General features: G+C 46.9%; 1 protein-coding gene across 6 annotated transcripts in view; it reads left to right on the top strand.

Annotated features, from left to right (window-relative positions):
- Positions 1–15643, top strand: part of IGF1R (insulin like growth factor 1 receptor) — a 305216-nt gene that overhangs the window by 32251 nt on the left and 257322 nt on the right. For 2 of the 6 annotated variants that reach the window (XM_079912982.1, XM_079912980.1), the window contains exon 1: positions 3174–3680. The exons of 3 other annotated variants lie outside the window; for them this stretch is intronic. In XM_079912982.1, coding sequence (XP_079769108.1) covers positions 3581–3680 — 100 coding nt within the window. In that variant the 5' untranslated portion in view covers positions 3174–3580. Of the gene's footprint in view, positions 1–3173; positions 3681–15643 lie in introns of those variants that run through there. One more of the 6 variants, XM_079912981.1, reaches the window with a different exon arrangement.

Below are 15643 nucleotides of genomic sequence, written 5' to 3'. Positions count from 1 at the left end.
ATCTTCCCAGTGGCCAGGCACAACCTCTTTCCTGGGCCTCCAGGAGCAGCCTTGTCTGGCTCGAACAGTGTCTGTATTTGCAGACTGTCTGCCCGGAGTCTCTCTAAAAATGCCTTTTGAGAGCTGGGCCCCCAGGTGGTGCCTCCAGAAGACTGGAAGATGGGAGAAGACTGTGCAAGAGACCAGCGTGCTCCTGGTGTGCAAATCTGTTCAGGGCTGGCAGTGGGTCCCAGTGGTCAGCAGCTACCCTCTCTTGCACCCCTTGCAACCTGATCACCAAACCTTGGGGTTGCAGCCTTTTTGCATGGTGGGGCAGCTACCAGTGTCTAAAACTATTGGGTTGGCCAAAAAGTGCCTTCGGTTTTTAAGTAAAAATAGAAGACACATTTCTCATTTTCACCAAGAACTTTATTGAACAACGTATTCACCCTTTTGTTCCATTACCTTCTGCCATTTTTCAGGCAATTTCATAATTCCATCTTCCCAAAACTTTTTATCTTTTTGAGCAAAAAACTGTTCTGGGTGCCTTTTACAGTCTTATAGGGAATTGAAATTTTTTCCATTAAGAGAATTTTAGACCTAAATAAATGGAAATCTGAAGGTGCAATGTCTGGTGAGTATGACGGATGAATCAGAACTTCCTAGCCAAACTGTAGCAGTTTTTGCCTGGTCATCAAAGAAACATGCAGTCTTGCATTATTCTTATGGAAGTTTTTGCATTTTCTGTTGACTAATTCTGGACGCCTTTCATCGAGTGCTGCTTTCAGTTGGCCTAATTGGGGGCAGTACTTGTTGGAATTAATCATTTGGTTTTCCAGAAGGAGCTCACAATGGAGGACTCCCTTCCAATCCCACCATATCCACAACATCTCTTTCTTTGGATGAAGACCGGCCTTTGATGTGGTTGGTGGTGGTTCATTTCGCTTGCTTTGTGATCTCTTCCGTTCCACATTGTTGTACAGTATCCACTTTTCGTCACCTGTCACAATTTGTTTTAAAAACGGAACAATTTCAATTACATTTAAGTAGAGAATCCCATGCGGAAATACGGTTAAGAAGGTTTTTTTTCGCTTATGTGGAACCCAAGCATCAAAGCGATTAACATAACCAGGCTGGTGCAAATGATTTTCAATGCTTGATTTGGATATTTTGAGTATATTGGCTATCTCCTGCGTGGTGTAATGTTGATGGTTCTCAGTTAATGTCTTGATTTGATCGCTATCCACTTCAACTGGTCTACCTGACTGTGGAGCAGTGTCCAGCGAGAAATCTCTGGCATGAAACTTCGCAAACCACTTTTGACACGTTCGATCAGTCACAGCACCTTCTCCATACACTGCACAAGTCTTTTCTTGCATTTTGGTTGAGATTTTACCTTTCTTGAAATAATAAAGCATAATATGCCGAAAATGTTGCTTTTTTCCTTCCATCTTCATTATTAAAACGGCTACACAAAAATTCACCGATTTTGATGTCTTTTTTCAAAATGCACACTAATATGACAGCTGTCACATACAATCTAACAAAATTGTTTTGAATGAAGTTAAAGACAGCTAAGTGCTACTAGAGCCGTCTTACGAAAAAAACCAAACGAACCTTTTGGCCAACACAATAGTTTGAACTTTACTTAGAGCAGTGTCAGGAGCAATTGACGGCACTTTTTTTTCTAATTTTAATTGTATACAAAACACAAAATTACCTACACATAACATAAAATTTATGATCTTAACCATTTTAAAGCATACATTTCATGGACATTAAATATATTCACATTGTTCTGGAACCATCACCACCATCCATCTCCAGAGCTTTTCATCTTCCCACACTGAAACTCTGTACTCATTGAACACTAACTCCCCATTTCTGCCTCCCCTCAGCCCCTGGTAAATACCATTCTACTTTCTGTCTCTAAGAACATGACTGCTCTCAGGAACCTCATATAAGTAGGATCAAACACTGTCCTTTTGTGGCTAGCTTATTCACTTAGCATAAATGTTTTCAAGGTTGATTCACGTTGTAGCGTGTATCAGAATTTCTAAAGTCAGAAAAATATTCCATTATATGTATATGACATCTTTTGTTTATCATCTCAATGGATACTGGGGTTGCTTCTACCTTTGGGCTATTGTGAATAATGCTGCTATGAACATGGGTTTATAAATATCTCTTGGAGACCCTGCTTTCAATTCTTTTGGGTGTACACCCAGAGCTGGAATTGCTGGATAATATGGTAATTCCGTGATTAATTTTTGAGGAACCACAGTACTGCTTCTATAAAGGCTGCATCATTTTATATTCCCACCAGCAGTGCACAAGGGTTCCAGTTTCTCAGCATCCTTGTCAACATTTTTTTTTTTTTTGCGGTATGCGGGCCTCTCACTGCTGTGGCCTCTCCCGTTGCGGAGCACAGGCTCCGGACGTACAGGCTCAGCGGCCATGGCTCATGGGCCCAGCCGCTCTGCGGCATGTGGGATCTTCCCGGACCAGGGCACGAACCCGTGTCCCCTGCATTGGCAGGCGGACTCTCAACCACTGCGCCACCAGGGAAGCCCAACGTTTGTTATTTTGTTTGCTTACTTGTTTATTGGTTGGTAGTAGCCGTCCTAATGGGTATGAGGTGCTATCTTATTGTGGATTTGATTGAGGACGCTTTAAAGTTTTAGCAAAGTTTGGTGAAGTATTTGGACTTTTTATGGACACACACGGACTTAAACATGACGGTTTGGGTAGGAGGAGAGGGGAGAGAGTGTGTGAACCACAGTTAGCAGCTGATTTTGTACTTGTTATTCATTTGCCCGGTGTTTACTGAGACCTGCTCTTCCTTAGACTTGGGCTGGGTGGGCCCTTGTGAAAGACAGAGAATAAATACAGTCTCTGCCGCCCAGGAGCTCATAGTCCAGTAGCAAGTGAGCACCTGAACCCACAGGTTTAGGGAGATGAGTGCTGCCAGTGTCCCACGGCTGAGCAGAGAGGGAAGGGTCAAGTTGGCACCAAGGTGAGTGTCGAAGGCTGGTGTCGAGAAGATGAGTGTTTTGTTAGAAGGAGCTTCTGGGAAACCTGTGTACCTGATGTGCTGGAGTTTGGGAACCCAGAGTGGCTCCATGTATTGTCCTTGGAGGGGGAGTCCAGGAGCTGAGGCTGGAGGTATTGGCATGGTCAGATCACAGCCCTCACAGGCTATTCTAAGGAGGTTGGGTTTTATCTGGAAGGCACAGGGAGCCTTTGAAGGACTTGAAATAGAAGAATGGGCACCATCAGATTTGCGTTTTAGGAAGACCGCTGTGGTAGCAGGATAGGGGGTGCGTTGTAGATGGTTAGGCCGGGGACCCAGCCCCCAGACAGGTGCTGTGTTGTCATCAGGGAAGAGGTGGCAGCAGCAGCAGCCAGGACTTGGCATCGATGCCATTGGGCTCCAAAGCTGTCATTGTGTAATGGTTAAATTCGGACAAAGAAATAAAGCTCTTAACAGTTATAGCTGCAGAACTCTGTCTCATTTTGCCTTCACATTTTGGCTTTGCTCTCTCTGGCTTCATGGGGAAGATGGAAGCTACTCATCTCTCAGCTGGAGTTAAAGTTCCTCATGATCCCTGGCCCTGGTTTGGTGATGCGACTTGAGCGTATGTGGATGTGGACGGCACAATGGGCTCACCTGGAGATGTTTGCTTGTGGAGCCGCAGCAGGTACCATGTGCTCTGTGGTTCCAGCATGAAACGGGCTGCTGGACAGGGCGTAGGGTCCCACTGGTTGAGGGCTCTGCGTGCCTGCTTGGTATTTAGAGGAGGACGAGGAGGCTGCCGGCTGGGCTGCCAGTGTGTTCTCTGGTGATCTAAACGTGGATTCTTGTTTCGTGAGCAGAGTGCAGGGTTTGGATTGTGACTCCAGCCCTGGCCTGAGTTCATAGTGAGCAGCTGTGCAGAGCTCTCACTCTGGCTTACTACGCAGATTGTTACCTGGGGGTGTTATGACGCTACTATTTCACGTATGTACCATTGTGTGGAATTGGCACATATGGGGATGACTTTATAACCCTTTTTTTGGGTGGGGGGGCAAGGCTTACCTCTGCTGGGTGTGCTGCATGTTCTCTAGAAACATCTCTGCTTGGCAGCATGCGATGAGGGCTTCATTCTACCCTGCCACCAGCTAGTGGGGGAATTTTGAGAAAGTCATCTAATCTCTCTAGACCTTGGTTTATTCATCTGTGAAGTCGTTTATAGATGCTTAAGGCTCAAGAGTACTTGGTTAGTTATCTGTGACTCAGGAGGCCCGAAGATGAGGTTCAGAGCTCTTTTTGAAATTGCATGCAAGCTCTGTAGTTTTTTGGAGAAAAGGCTCCGGTTTATATCAGACTTTCTGAGACCCAGGTACTAAAAAAGAAACCATGATTAATCTCAGAGGCTCCCTTTTAGCCCTCGTGCTTCCATGCATCAGCATCTGCATTTGGACGGTTCCTCCATGGCCTGGCCTTTCCTTCCTCCTCCCCTCCTCTGTGTGGTGGGTGTGACTTTGCCTTGCCCAGTTGTCAGTGTCAAGCAAGCAGAACCTCAGCCAGTGTTAGCAAAATTAAATCACTCCAAAAAAAAAATCAATGTTAGTGAAATTAAGCCACTTGATCTTAAAAGCAACTTGGAATAACAATTTTTCATCTTTATTGCATTATTCCCCCCGTCTAGATATCTTACAGTTCTTTCTGTTCGTTTGCTTTTGAGTCCTTTCAAGGAGCAGCAGCTTTGGATAGTTGCAGTAGGTATTTGGATACTCCAGTTGGGGACCCAGTGTTCTGTCCTAGGTTGATTAATCAGAAGGTATTAATCTAAAATATTAGAAATTATTTACTCAGGAGGAGACCTTGCATAGTTTAAAGGTGATTCAGAAGGCAGGTTAAGGTCTTGCCATACTTTCCTGCTGTTAACGGGTATCAGTTACCATGTTCTCCTAGCTCTGCCAGGATGCTCCAGGGAGAGCAGTGTGCATCCTCATGGACCCTGTTGGACAGAGAGATTCTGTTACCAGCGGTCCAGCTTACGGGTGAGTGAGGGCTGAGGGCCACGGCCAGGGTGCTCCTTGATTATGCTTTCCCCCAACACCTCCCACAACCTCTAGGCTGTGGGCAGAGGAGTGGGCGTGTCTGGCCCTAGATCAGAATCACAAAATGTTTGTCGGTTCCTTTGGGTGTGGTTTGGGGCCAAGGAGATGGAGCAAGTACGGAATGAACTGCGAGGATTTATCGTCATTTTGATGATGATGATTATTAAAAAATATGTGCTTCTGGTAAAACACTTAAACAGAAGGTAAGGAGCAAAAACGCCGAGCTCTCCTGTCTCCACTCTTCTCAGGCTCTTCCTTCTTCCATCCTACTTCCCAAAGGTAAGCTTCACAGATACTCACTACATGCAGCGAACACGTCGTGTCCTGGGCGTTTTTAAAACATAAATGTGCAATTTGTGGTTTTTCAAGGTAATGTATCTTGGATAGCTTCCTGTAGCAGAGAGATCTATCTACTTTGTTTTTAAAATGGTTTTGCATGTACATGTAATATATGAATGTGTGCTCCTTGTAAAAATTAAAACAGCCCAGAGTCACAGAGTAGAGGTGATAGCTTTCTCTCTCCTCTCCCTGGTATCTCTGAATCCACTCCCCCTGCCCCTAGAAGTAACCACTGCTAACAACTCCGTATGTCTCTTCCAGGCATTCTCTCCTGTGTGTTTATACACCTGTCGGCAGGTGAGGAGGGAAGCAGCCACAGAGCAATACCGATAGTTTAACAACAACAACAAAAAACGTAAATACGATCCCTATTGTCATGAGTGTCATCCTCCCTCTCTCTGTCACTGTCTGTCTCTTTTTTAAGTGAGCCTGTTCTGTTAGAATAGTTTTAGGTTACACAGAAGTTGCTGTGACAGTACAGAGTCCATATATACCCCTTAACAGCTTCCCCTGGTAACATCCTACGTTGCCATGGTGTGTGTGCCACAACTGGGGAACCAGCATTAGCACATCACTATTCATTAATGAAACTCAACACTTTTTAAAGATTTCACCAGTTTTTGCCCCGTGTGCCTTTTCTGTCCCAGGATCCCAGGCAGGATCCCACGTTCATTCATTTAGTTGTTGTGTGTCTGTCACCTCCTCTGGTCTGTAACAGTTTCTCAGACGTTCCTTGTTCTTGGTGGCTGTGACAGTTTTGAGGAACACTGGTCAGGTTTTATGCAGAGTGTCCCTCAATTTGGGTTCATCTGATGGTTCTCCTGTGGTTAGACTGGGATCCTGGGTTTGGGCGGTGGGGGAGACCCCAGAGGTGAATTGCCCTCTGTCAGTGTATCCAGGGAACCACACTATCAACATGACCTACCCCCCAGTGATGTTAATCTTGACTGCTTGGTTGAGGTGGTGTTTATTGGACTTCTCTACTGTAAAGGGGTTTAAAAAATCAGCAACATATTGATACTCTCTGTTCTTTTTAATTGCTCTGTATTGATCATTGTAAGGAGACCTTGCAGTTTCTTTAAAAGATGGACATTTAGGTTGTTTCCTGGTTTTTGACTCTATAAATAAGATTCCAGGGAATGCTTTCACGTTTATCTCTCTGCCCCACCTTATGTGAGGGGTGGGTCCCCGGAAAAGGAGTTACTGGGTCAACGAGTTTCAGGCATTTGAATGTTTGGCTGGATGTTGCCCTCCAAAATGGCTACATGCTTGCATTCCTACCAAAAGTAGGAGAGCCTCTGTGCCCCTGTTCTCACTCATGCTTGGTGTTAGGAGATTTATACTTTTTGCTATTCTGATAAGACAAAATGTTTTAGTTCTCATTTGTCTAATCATGATGCCCTGGAAGTCTTGCTGTAGATGGATGACCACGAATCCTGGACTGTCGAGGAGCATTTGAGAAACCAAGCTCTGCTAGAAATATAAACAAAATAGAGATCTCTTCTGCAGGAATCAGAGCCTTTATCTGAAATCTTTCCCACAGGCCCCAGCATTTAAAAGTGGAAAGCACTCAAGATGTGTTACACCAAGTTTGTTGTTTTCCATCTGATACATCTGCGAGAGCTGCTGCCTGATGGTGTGTGCGTGTTTTGATGGGAAGAAGTACATCTTGTCTCGAGCACCAGGGGACCCGGGGTGAGGGAGGCCTGGTGGATGCAGGAGTGCTCAAGCAGTGGGAGGACCCTGGATCCTCGGTCTTCAGGGTCATTACATTTTGCCCAGGCTTTGGCCCAGGTTCCTTTGACCTGTGTCTCCTCTCTCAGGGCATTGACCCTGGAGCACGTAGGCGCAGTGGTGTTCCCTAACCCTGGGGCCCGGTGGACCAGCAGGCCTGGTCCCATGCGAACACCCTGTTCTTACTGCCCCCCCTAATTGCTGCCCACCAGCTCCAGCCACAGTGCTGTGACTGGGAGGCATGTTAAGCCTCAGAGGCTGGGTCTGGGCTGAGCAGAATGCAGCGGGCACGGGGGTGGGGATGGCCACGGGCAGATGCTGACCCTGCCTGTGAGTGGTGCCACCCGCACGTGGGGAGACAGGATTTGCCGACTGTGGGGACTTGAGACGTTGGCCTAGCCTTTTTTCTCCCTTGCAGATCAACTTCACTTCAATCCCATACTCGTAGCTTGGTTCTGTGCAGCCCCTGAGCGTGGCTGCTGTCCAGCTGGCTCTCCCTCCAGCCGTGTGACGCGGGGAACACGGCTGCAGAGGACTCCCCCTCCCAGGGGTTTGTTTGTCCCCTGAGAGAGGGTCATCTGTTTTCCATGTTTCCCTGCTGTCCAGGGTAGAATTCTTAAAGGCGGCATAGTACATTATCCTAAAGAGGAGACATGGGAGAAAGTTTGGACTCTCTCAGAGCGCCTAAGGTGGGACCACCCAGCAGCACCTGTCTCGTTTCTGGTTTCCATTTAGAAACATGTCCATTATCCAGTACCAAGGAGCACTCGAAGGAATCCCATTGCACTTAATTGCCATACTTTTATGTCTCCAGGTTTTGTTTTTGTTTTAAAGCATAATTATTCTTGTCTATACCATGCTGCTGACTTTTAAGCAAACTAACAGTACAGGCTGGGTAAGGATGCAGGGAGACTGAATTGGAGGGTTGTTCGAGGGGTTACCCACTGCATCGTTTGTTCACGTCCACCCATTCCATGGTAGGCTCTTTAATCCTCTGTGACAGCCTAGCAAGTGGGCATGCCTGTCACCCCTAAACCAATGAGAAGGAGCCTTGGGAGGCTCCAGGCTCCCAGCTGTGCTGCTGGGTGGCTTTGTGAATATCTGCCACTTTCCTGGAGTGAGGGGTGGTGGCAGCGTGGCGTTCCCCCCTTCCCCTGGGACCTCAGTGTGCAGTGCTCCCCTGTCCCCAGCACCCCTGAGCCCACTCACCTGAAGGGCATGGGCGAGAGGGATGCAGATGCTGTGGCTGCATTTGGCCCCTTGCACCTCACTAAGTAGTTTGCTTTAAAGGCAAGTGTCGCTCAGTTTCTCAGAGTTCTCCAGGAACTTGAGAATTATATTGTTATAAACCTGAACTTGTAAAGAAAAAAAAAAGAGCTTCTCAACTGCTGTGAAAGAGCATATAGATTTTTTGATTGGGTGGTAACTCTCTTAACATTAGGGTTTCTTGGTGTGATCTGAATTTCAGCACCAAATAAAGACTGTGTGCACTAAGGTTGAGGGGGCCGACTTCTCTGTGACTTGCAGAGGAAAGTTTGACCCGTTTCTGAGTAGAATTGTTTTAAAGAACAACGGATACGTGGAGGGAAATTTGTTTGAGAACTGAGATAAAAGTGGGTATGTGATTTCATGGGAACACAGGGGGTGATGAGTGGCAGTTGTCTGATGGAGTTGAAATCCTGTGTTCCGAATCTGTGAGCTCCGCCTATGTCCTCCAAGGAAAACTTTGCCTGTGCAGGAAGAGTTCTCGGAGTTCGACGAAAGTGTATTTTCTCTCTTTTATTTTTTCGCCATGGTTTGTGAACAAAAACAAGAATTTGACGTTCTGCAGTGGAATTAACTTGTGGCAGCAGTATATGCTTTTCCGTGGGATAAGAGGTCAGAAACATCCCTTTACACGTGGGTTGAGGTATCTGTAAGGCTCTTATGTGAGGGGTCGGGGCTTTGGGGTTGACAGAGGTGTCCACCCTCTGAGCTTGGTCAGATGGCTCTCGAGGTGCACAGGCTGTAGAAGGGCCTCTCTTCTGGTCTCAGGTTCCGGGCAGTAGCATCCTTGCCAGCCTTGCAGTATCACTAAAAAGGAATTTTCTGCTCAGAATCATGTGAGGGAATCCATATGTAAGCCCCAGCTCTGGCCCCTATAGTGACGAACCGATCCCAGGTGGGTCATTTGTTGGTCAGTGTCCTCGGCTGTAAACAGGGCAGATATCACCCCCACAGAGTTACTAGCAGTCGGTGAAATCAAGCTTATAAAATCTCTGAAATGTGCAGGTCCACAGAAATCTTTATCACCTCTTTAGGCAGCCCATTCTGACTTCAGATAAATCCTATTGTGTGTTCTTATATGGAACCCAAAGCCTTTGCCCTGTGTTGATTCTACATTCTGTGTTCCCGTTCCCCATCAGCTTCACATAGAACCCAGCCAGCCCTCCTTCCTGTGGACCTGCGAATGCTCGTTTTCTGCAGCTGTTACCTATGAGATGGATTTCAGGTCCCTCTTCCTCCTGGCGGTCACTTGGATCCTCTCCCATTTTCTCTCTTCTCTTCTAAAGTGTGGAGACAGAAACCTAGTTTTGGGGACCTCTCCTATCCTCTTACTTTACAAAGCCTCCCCGAGTATAGTCTAAGGCTGGCTGACTTTTTTTTTGGCAGCCAAAACGCCCCATCGTCACATACAGAAATTGTATCCAGTTAAATCTCCTAAGTCTTTTTCACACCTCCTACATTTGTGCATTTCTTTTTTTGCATCCAAGTGTCCAAATAACATTATTTCCTCTATTGCAATTCCAATCTGTTGATCTTTTTATCTCATGACTCTGTCATCCAATGTATTTGCCATCTCTCCAAGAAACTTGTCATCCTTGAATTTGATAAACATTTTATCTGTGCCATCGTTCAAGTAATTGATAAAGATGTGGAAACATACAGAAAGAGCCTCGTGGCCTTCCACTAGAGACCTTCTTTGTGCCATTCATGAGTCAGCACATCGGAGGGTGAATTGTGCATTTACGAAGCTATTCAAATGTAGTTCGTATTGTTTCACCTTGTTGACGAGGGTATGATGAAATTTTAATACGGCACTGTAGATGAAGTCTTGTGCCCCCGAAGTCTACCAATTTAAAAAGTCCTCAGGCCAAGAAGGAAAAATAAATCCAAATTTCCAAGTCATTGTGGTTTATGATGGTTTATGGTTTATGATCCATGGCTTCACTTTGCAGCAGTGTTTTTCTTCTGTTTCTGCCTTTGGTTGATAATACGAGAGTACAGGGAGGGAATGTTACTATGGTGGCTTGGGTGTTGGGCTGTTATCTGGAGCAGAGTGGGATTGAACTGCTTGGGAGAAAGGCATTTAACTGATCTTTTGGGGAGCCAAGGTCTGGGAGGGCACTGGTTTAGGATGTCCACTCCTGGCAGGATGCAGGGAGTGTCTTCCTGGAGGCTGCTGGCTAGGCAGCCATGGCATGGATAGAGACATTTTGAATGCAGAGTGTACCAGGCCTCGGTAAAGTTGCAGCATCGCTCAGTGAAGGAGTCAAGGATGCGATTGGCCTCCAGTTGCTTGGATAAGCACACAGTGGAAGAAATACCTGTCCCTTGGAGAGGAGGTGAATCTGGAGGTGTTAGAACAGCATAATAAATGCCGAAGCTGTAGAAAATACAAAGGCCTTGGCAAAAGTGGGAGTGAGGACTTAAGGGCAGGAGCTGCGGCAAGGGGACAGGCTGGAGCGTGACGGAATTTTCTCGTGCTCACCTCACCACATTTTACAAGGCAAGAGCTGCGTGGAGGTACGGCTGTATCTGGCTATAGGAAATGACCTGGGAACAGCAAAAGTTAGAAAATTGATAAACTAGTGTGAGAATTCTGCCCTTGAATCACATCTGACGGAGAGGTCAGCCACAGTCTAGTTGGCAGGGGTGGGGCCTTGCAAGTGGGTTTTTTAGCTTCTTCCCACTTCGTATAGAGGTGTCTGCAGGTGCCCACCTGTCTGACCACTTAATACCTGCCTTGTGTGCTCAGAGCCCATTTTCATGGAGAGTCTGTGCAGGACTCTTATGAGGCCCCTGATTTGTGCCCTGAGGTCTCTGGTTGTACTGGGTGCAGCCCCCCCTGTTATGCCTGGCCTGGCAGCTTATTTCTAAATGCCCCACCCATCTGTGGCAGAGCTGCTTTTCTTCCCACTGGGTTCTCTTTGGTCATGGGTGGTGGATGGGCTGTGTGGCCTGCCTTTAGCTGTTCATTTACACTTGTGTGACCCATGAGGGGCAGAATAAAAACAGTGAAAATTCTCCCCTATGCTTTTAAAAAATTGTGCTTTTAAAAAATTTAATATGTGTACACATATTAAAAAATATGTGTACAAATACACATAGCATAGAATTTACCATCTTAACTGTTTTTAAGTGTACAGTCATGTTAGGGTTGTACAACCAATCTCCAGAACTTTCTTCATTTTGAAAAGCTGAAACTGTACTCATTAAACAACTCTCCATTCCCCCGTACCCCCACCATTCTATTTTCTGCCTCTTTGAACTTGACTAGTGTATGTGGTGGGATCATACAGTATTTGTTCTTTTGTGATTGGCTAATTTCCACTCGGCATCATGCCCTTAGGGTTCATCCATGTTGTAGCAGGTGTCAGAATTTTCTTTCTTTTTAAGACTGAATGCTGTTTCATTGTATGGACAGACCACATTTTATTTATCCATCCATCTGTTAATGGACACTTGGGTTGCTTCCACCTTTTGGCTGTTGGGAACAATGCTGCTATGGACATGGGCATATAATCCTCTATACTTTGGTTTGGTTACTGACCACTGCCAGAATGACCATTCCCAAACTCCATATTTTTATGATATGCCCAGACCCCTCAGTGGTTGCACTTTTCCATTGCCTTATGAGTGCTGGGACGCTGGCTCCCGCTGGGGTTTCCCTTGGCTGCTTTAGTGCCTTCTGTTCCAGGCTTCCCTTTGCCCCCCTGCTCTCCCTCAGACCTCTCCCTCCCCTTTCTCCTCTGTTTAGATCTCTGCTGCCCCTGCCCCCCCCCCCCCCCGCCTCCTCCCCGGCCCTGGGCCCAGCTCCATGTGGTCCCTGCTGAAGTCAACAGGTGGACCACACTTCTTTCTTGGAGCCCCTGCTGTGTGTAGCTTGCGGTGAGCGCTTGCTTGCTTTTAATGGGATAACTCCCTCTCTGGGCATCTGAGCTGGGTGTCCTGTTATGTTTTGTGTGATGGTTCTCTGTAGCAGGTATGCGTTGGCTCCTCGGGCATCCACGCGGTGTTAACGTTTGTCTGAGTGTGCATCCAGCCCGCGGTGCTGGCTGTGTGAGGGTCACTGCAGGCGAGCCCTGGGCTCTGCCCTGGGGGGCACGGAGTGTGTGGTTTTAGAGCCCATCAGGACTGGCTGCTCCATGAAGGCAGGAGTGTGTTGGTTTTGTTCACTGCCGACTTCCCAGAACCTGGAAAGTACACGTTAGCACTTGGGAGGTGTTTTATAAGTATTTGTTGGAAGAATGAATACATCTAGTCCCGTACCCTCATCTGAATCAGGAGGAAACCGAGGCACGGCAGTGAAGGACCAATCTCAGGCCAAGTGGTGGTTGGTTGGAGATGGAACCAAGAGTTATCTGGTCCCTGAAGACCGACCTGGTGCCCCTCCCCTCCATCAAAGGCCCCCAATCATATTCAAAGCCTCAGCCATTCAAGGGCCTGACCTTTAACACCACATCCATGAAGAATCGCCTCAAAGTGCAGGGGGGATCAGATACGTGGGGTTTCCGCACTGATTATCAGCTTGTTTAGATAATTGGCTAATTGAAAGAGTACAGGTCACTCAAGGGAACTGGAGCATCGTAGAGCCAAGTAAAATACTTTTTAAATGAGTATGTGAATTCTAAGTGCAATGATACGTGTTCTACAAAAGCCAGTGAGATAGAATGGGGGCCACAGGGGCGACTTTTATTTTAGAAGACTTGCCTGTTTCTGAGTAGAAAATCCAAAATCATAAGGAAGAGGGAAGAGAAGGCAGACGAAACACATTTTCCAGGTCAGGCTGCAGCAGGTCTGCTTGCCTCTCTTTGATCCTACTGTATACCTCCCGCAGGGCCTGAGCCCCATAGCGCCATCCACTGGCTGCACGGATTCAGGGTTCGGAGGCTGACGCGCTCTCACACCTGCACTGTGGTGTGCCTGGTTAGCGGTGAGGCTCCCACAGGGCCCGTGGGGGCCTGAGCAGGTGGCTATAACCAAGGGAGTCTAGTCCCCGTGTGCTGCTTCATCAAAAAGGCAACCAGCCGTCAGAACTGGAAATAAGTAGAAAGGATGGGAGGCTTTCATAAAGGCGCTTTTGAAATACAGAGACTTAGAAAGAATATTGGGCTTTCGATATTTTAAGATCAGAAAGGGATTTGGAGTAACCGTCAGAGCAGGCAAAGTTGTTTTTAATGAAGACCCAGGAAAACAGTTGGTGCGCCTCCGTTGAAACAAATACAGCTTCCTTCTTTACCAATCTGTCTGGCCCCAGATGCTGTATGTGATGGGGACGCTGGGGCTTGTGTTCCCTACAGCCTTTGAATTAATTCCCGGTAAGTTTCCATTTCTTCATTGGCAGGCAGGATGTAAACATCTCACTTGTCTTTGTAAGTTCTGTGCCACATTGTAGCACTCTGTTTTCAAGTTCAGAGCCTTCAGGACTACATATTATATGTGCATGGGTTTTTAGGTTGTGTATAGTAGACATGGCTCTTACTTGGGACAGTGAACTTGTTCACTACACATTGAAAATTACACTTGATTTTTAATTTCTGTCCCCACAGTCACCTGTGTAATGCAATCCCTTACATTCTTAAGATGGCCTTTAGTTACTGAATGTGTCAGGTGGCCGGACTGCAGTCTGTGTAAAATATAAATGTACATACACAACGTAAATACATCCTCATTGATACAGAAAGATAAAAAGGCTTAACATGAATTGTGTCTGTTTACATTTACACAGAAAATTCTACTTTAACAAACTTGGGAGTATCAGTAGTGTTTGTTATCATAACATTGTCTTTTTTTCCCCATCTCTGATTTTTTTTTTTTTTTTTTTGCGGTACGAGGGCCTCTCACTGTTGTGGCCTCTCCCGTTGCGGAGCACAGGCTCCAGATGTGCAGGCTCAGCGGCCATGGCTCATGGGCCTAGCCGCTCTGCGGCATGTGGGATCTTCCCGGACCGGGGCATGAACCTGTGTCCCCTGCATCGGCAGGCAGACTCTCAACCACTGCGCCACCAGGGAAGCCCCATCTCTGACTTTTTGGTTAGTTGTAGTCTACAGAGGAGAAGCTGGTAGAAAGAAACCCATGCCCTGCCTTCCCTGAGCACAATAGAGGGTGTGCTGAGACCTTTACTCAGGGAAGGGGCCGCAGACTGAACAGCCACGGGTGGACTGGGGGGCACTAGGGACACTCCAACTCCACCACCTTTTCCTTCTGCTTTGCTGTGCTTCCTACATTGTGTCTGTGGGATGCTTGGGGATTTTCTGGTGAAGATCACATTAAGAACTACAGGTGCACAGGCTTTTCCTGCATCACATAGCAAATGCAGTGGGCAGGGAGGGTAGTGACAGGTAAGGGGGGGGTTAAAGTATTATTTTCTGGGGCAGTGGTTCTCAAGGGGTGGTACCCAGGCCAGCAGGATCAGCATCACCCAGGCACTTACTAGAAATGCAAGTCCTCAGGCCCCTGTGTTCTGTGTTTTACCAAGCCCTCCAGGTGGTTCTGATGCATGCTCACGATTTTGAAGACTGTCCTTCAACCTGCAAAATGAAATTGACCTACTGAGCACTTGTCTCAGTCTGCTTTCTAGCATCTGCCCTGCTGTTACCCTTGTTCTTTCCCTGTCACACAGGCTATATCCCTGGGGTTCCCCTGAACTGCCACCAGCCACCTCCAGGTATGTGCCCCCCTTCCCCGTTCCCTGCCTGCCTTTCCTGGCAAGACCCTGCTCACCTTTCAGGTCATCCTCAGGGATCCCTTCCTCTGAGAAGGCTTCCTGATCTCCCTAGAGGTGGGGTGTCATGGGCCCCCTTCTTTGCGGTTCCTGAGCCCTGTTCATTGACTATTAAAACTTTTGTTTTACTTTCCACTGGCTTGAGAGGTGGTTGCTATGTCTCCTTGCACAAAACTCAGCTATACATGAATCCTCTCCTAATCTCTTGAATCTGTTTGGCTTTCATAGAGTGATAGCGTCTAGAGGGAGTTTTGCAGTACTAAGTGATTGGTTCCAAAGAGTTAATTTTAAGGGAAATAAGGAACGCTTATCCTGGGCCGATGGCCAAGACATCGGTTTTGTTATGTTGGGTTTTACCACCAGAACCAGAGATGACAACTGGTTCACGAATATGTTTTTCTTTCATCATTTGCCTGTAGACCTGCAGGAAAGTGATGCTAATTATGCTTCCCGATGTCTTTTATTTCCAAGTACAGCGAAGACTGTCCCATGTCCCAT

The sequence above is a fragment of the Stenella coeruleoalba genome (genome assembly GCF_951394435.1).
Source record: "Stenella coeruleoalba genome assembly, chromosome: 2".
Taxonomy (NCBI): Eukaryota; Metazoa; Chordata; class Mammalia; order Artiodactyla; family Delphinidae; genus Stenella; species Stenella coeruleoalba.
The sequence above is the reverse complement of the archived record's forward strand: the minus strand, read 5'-3'. Positions and strand labels throughout refer to the sequence as shown.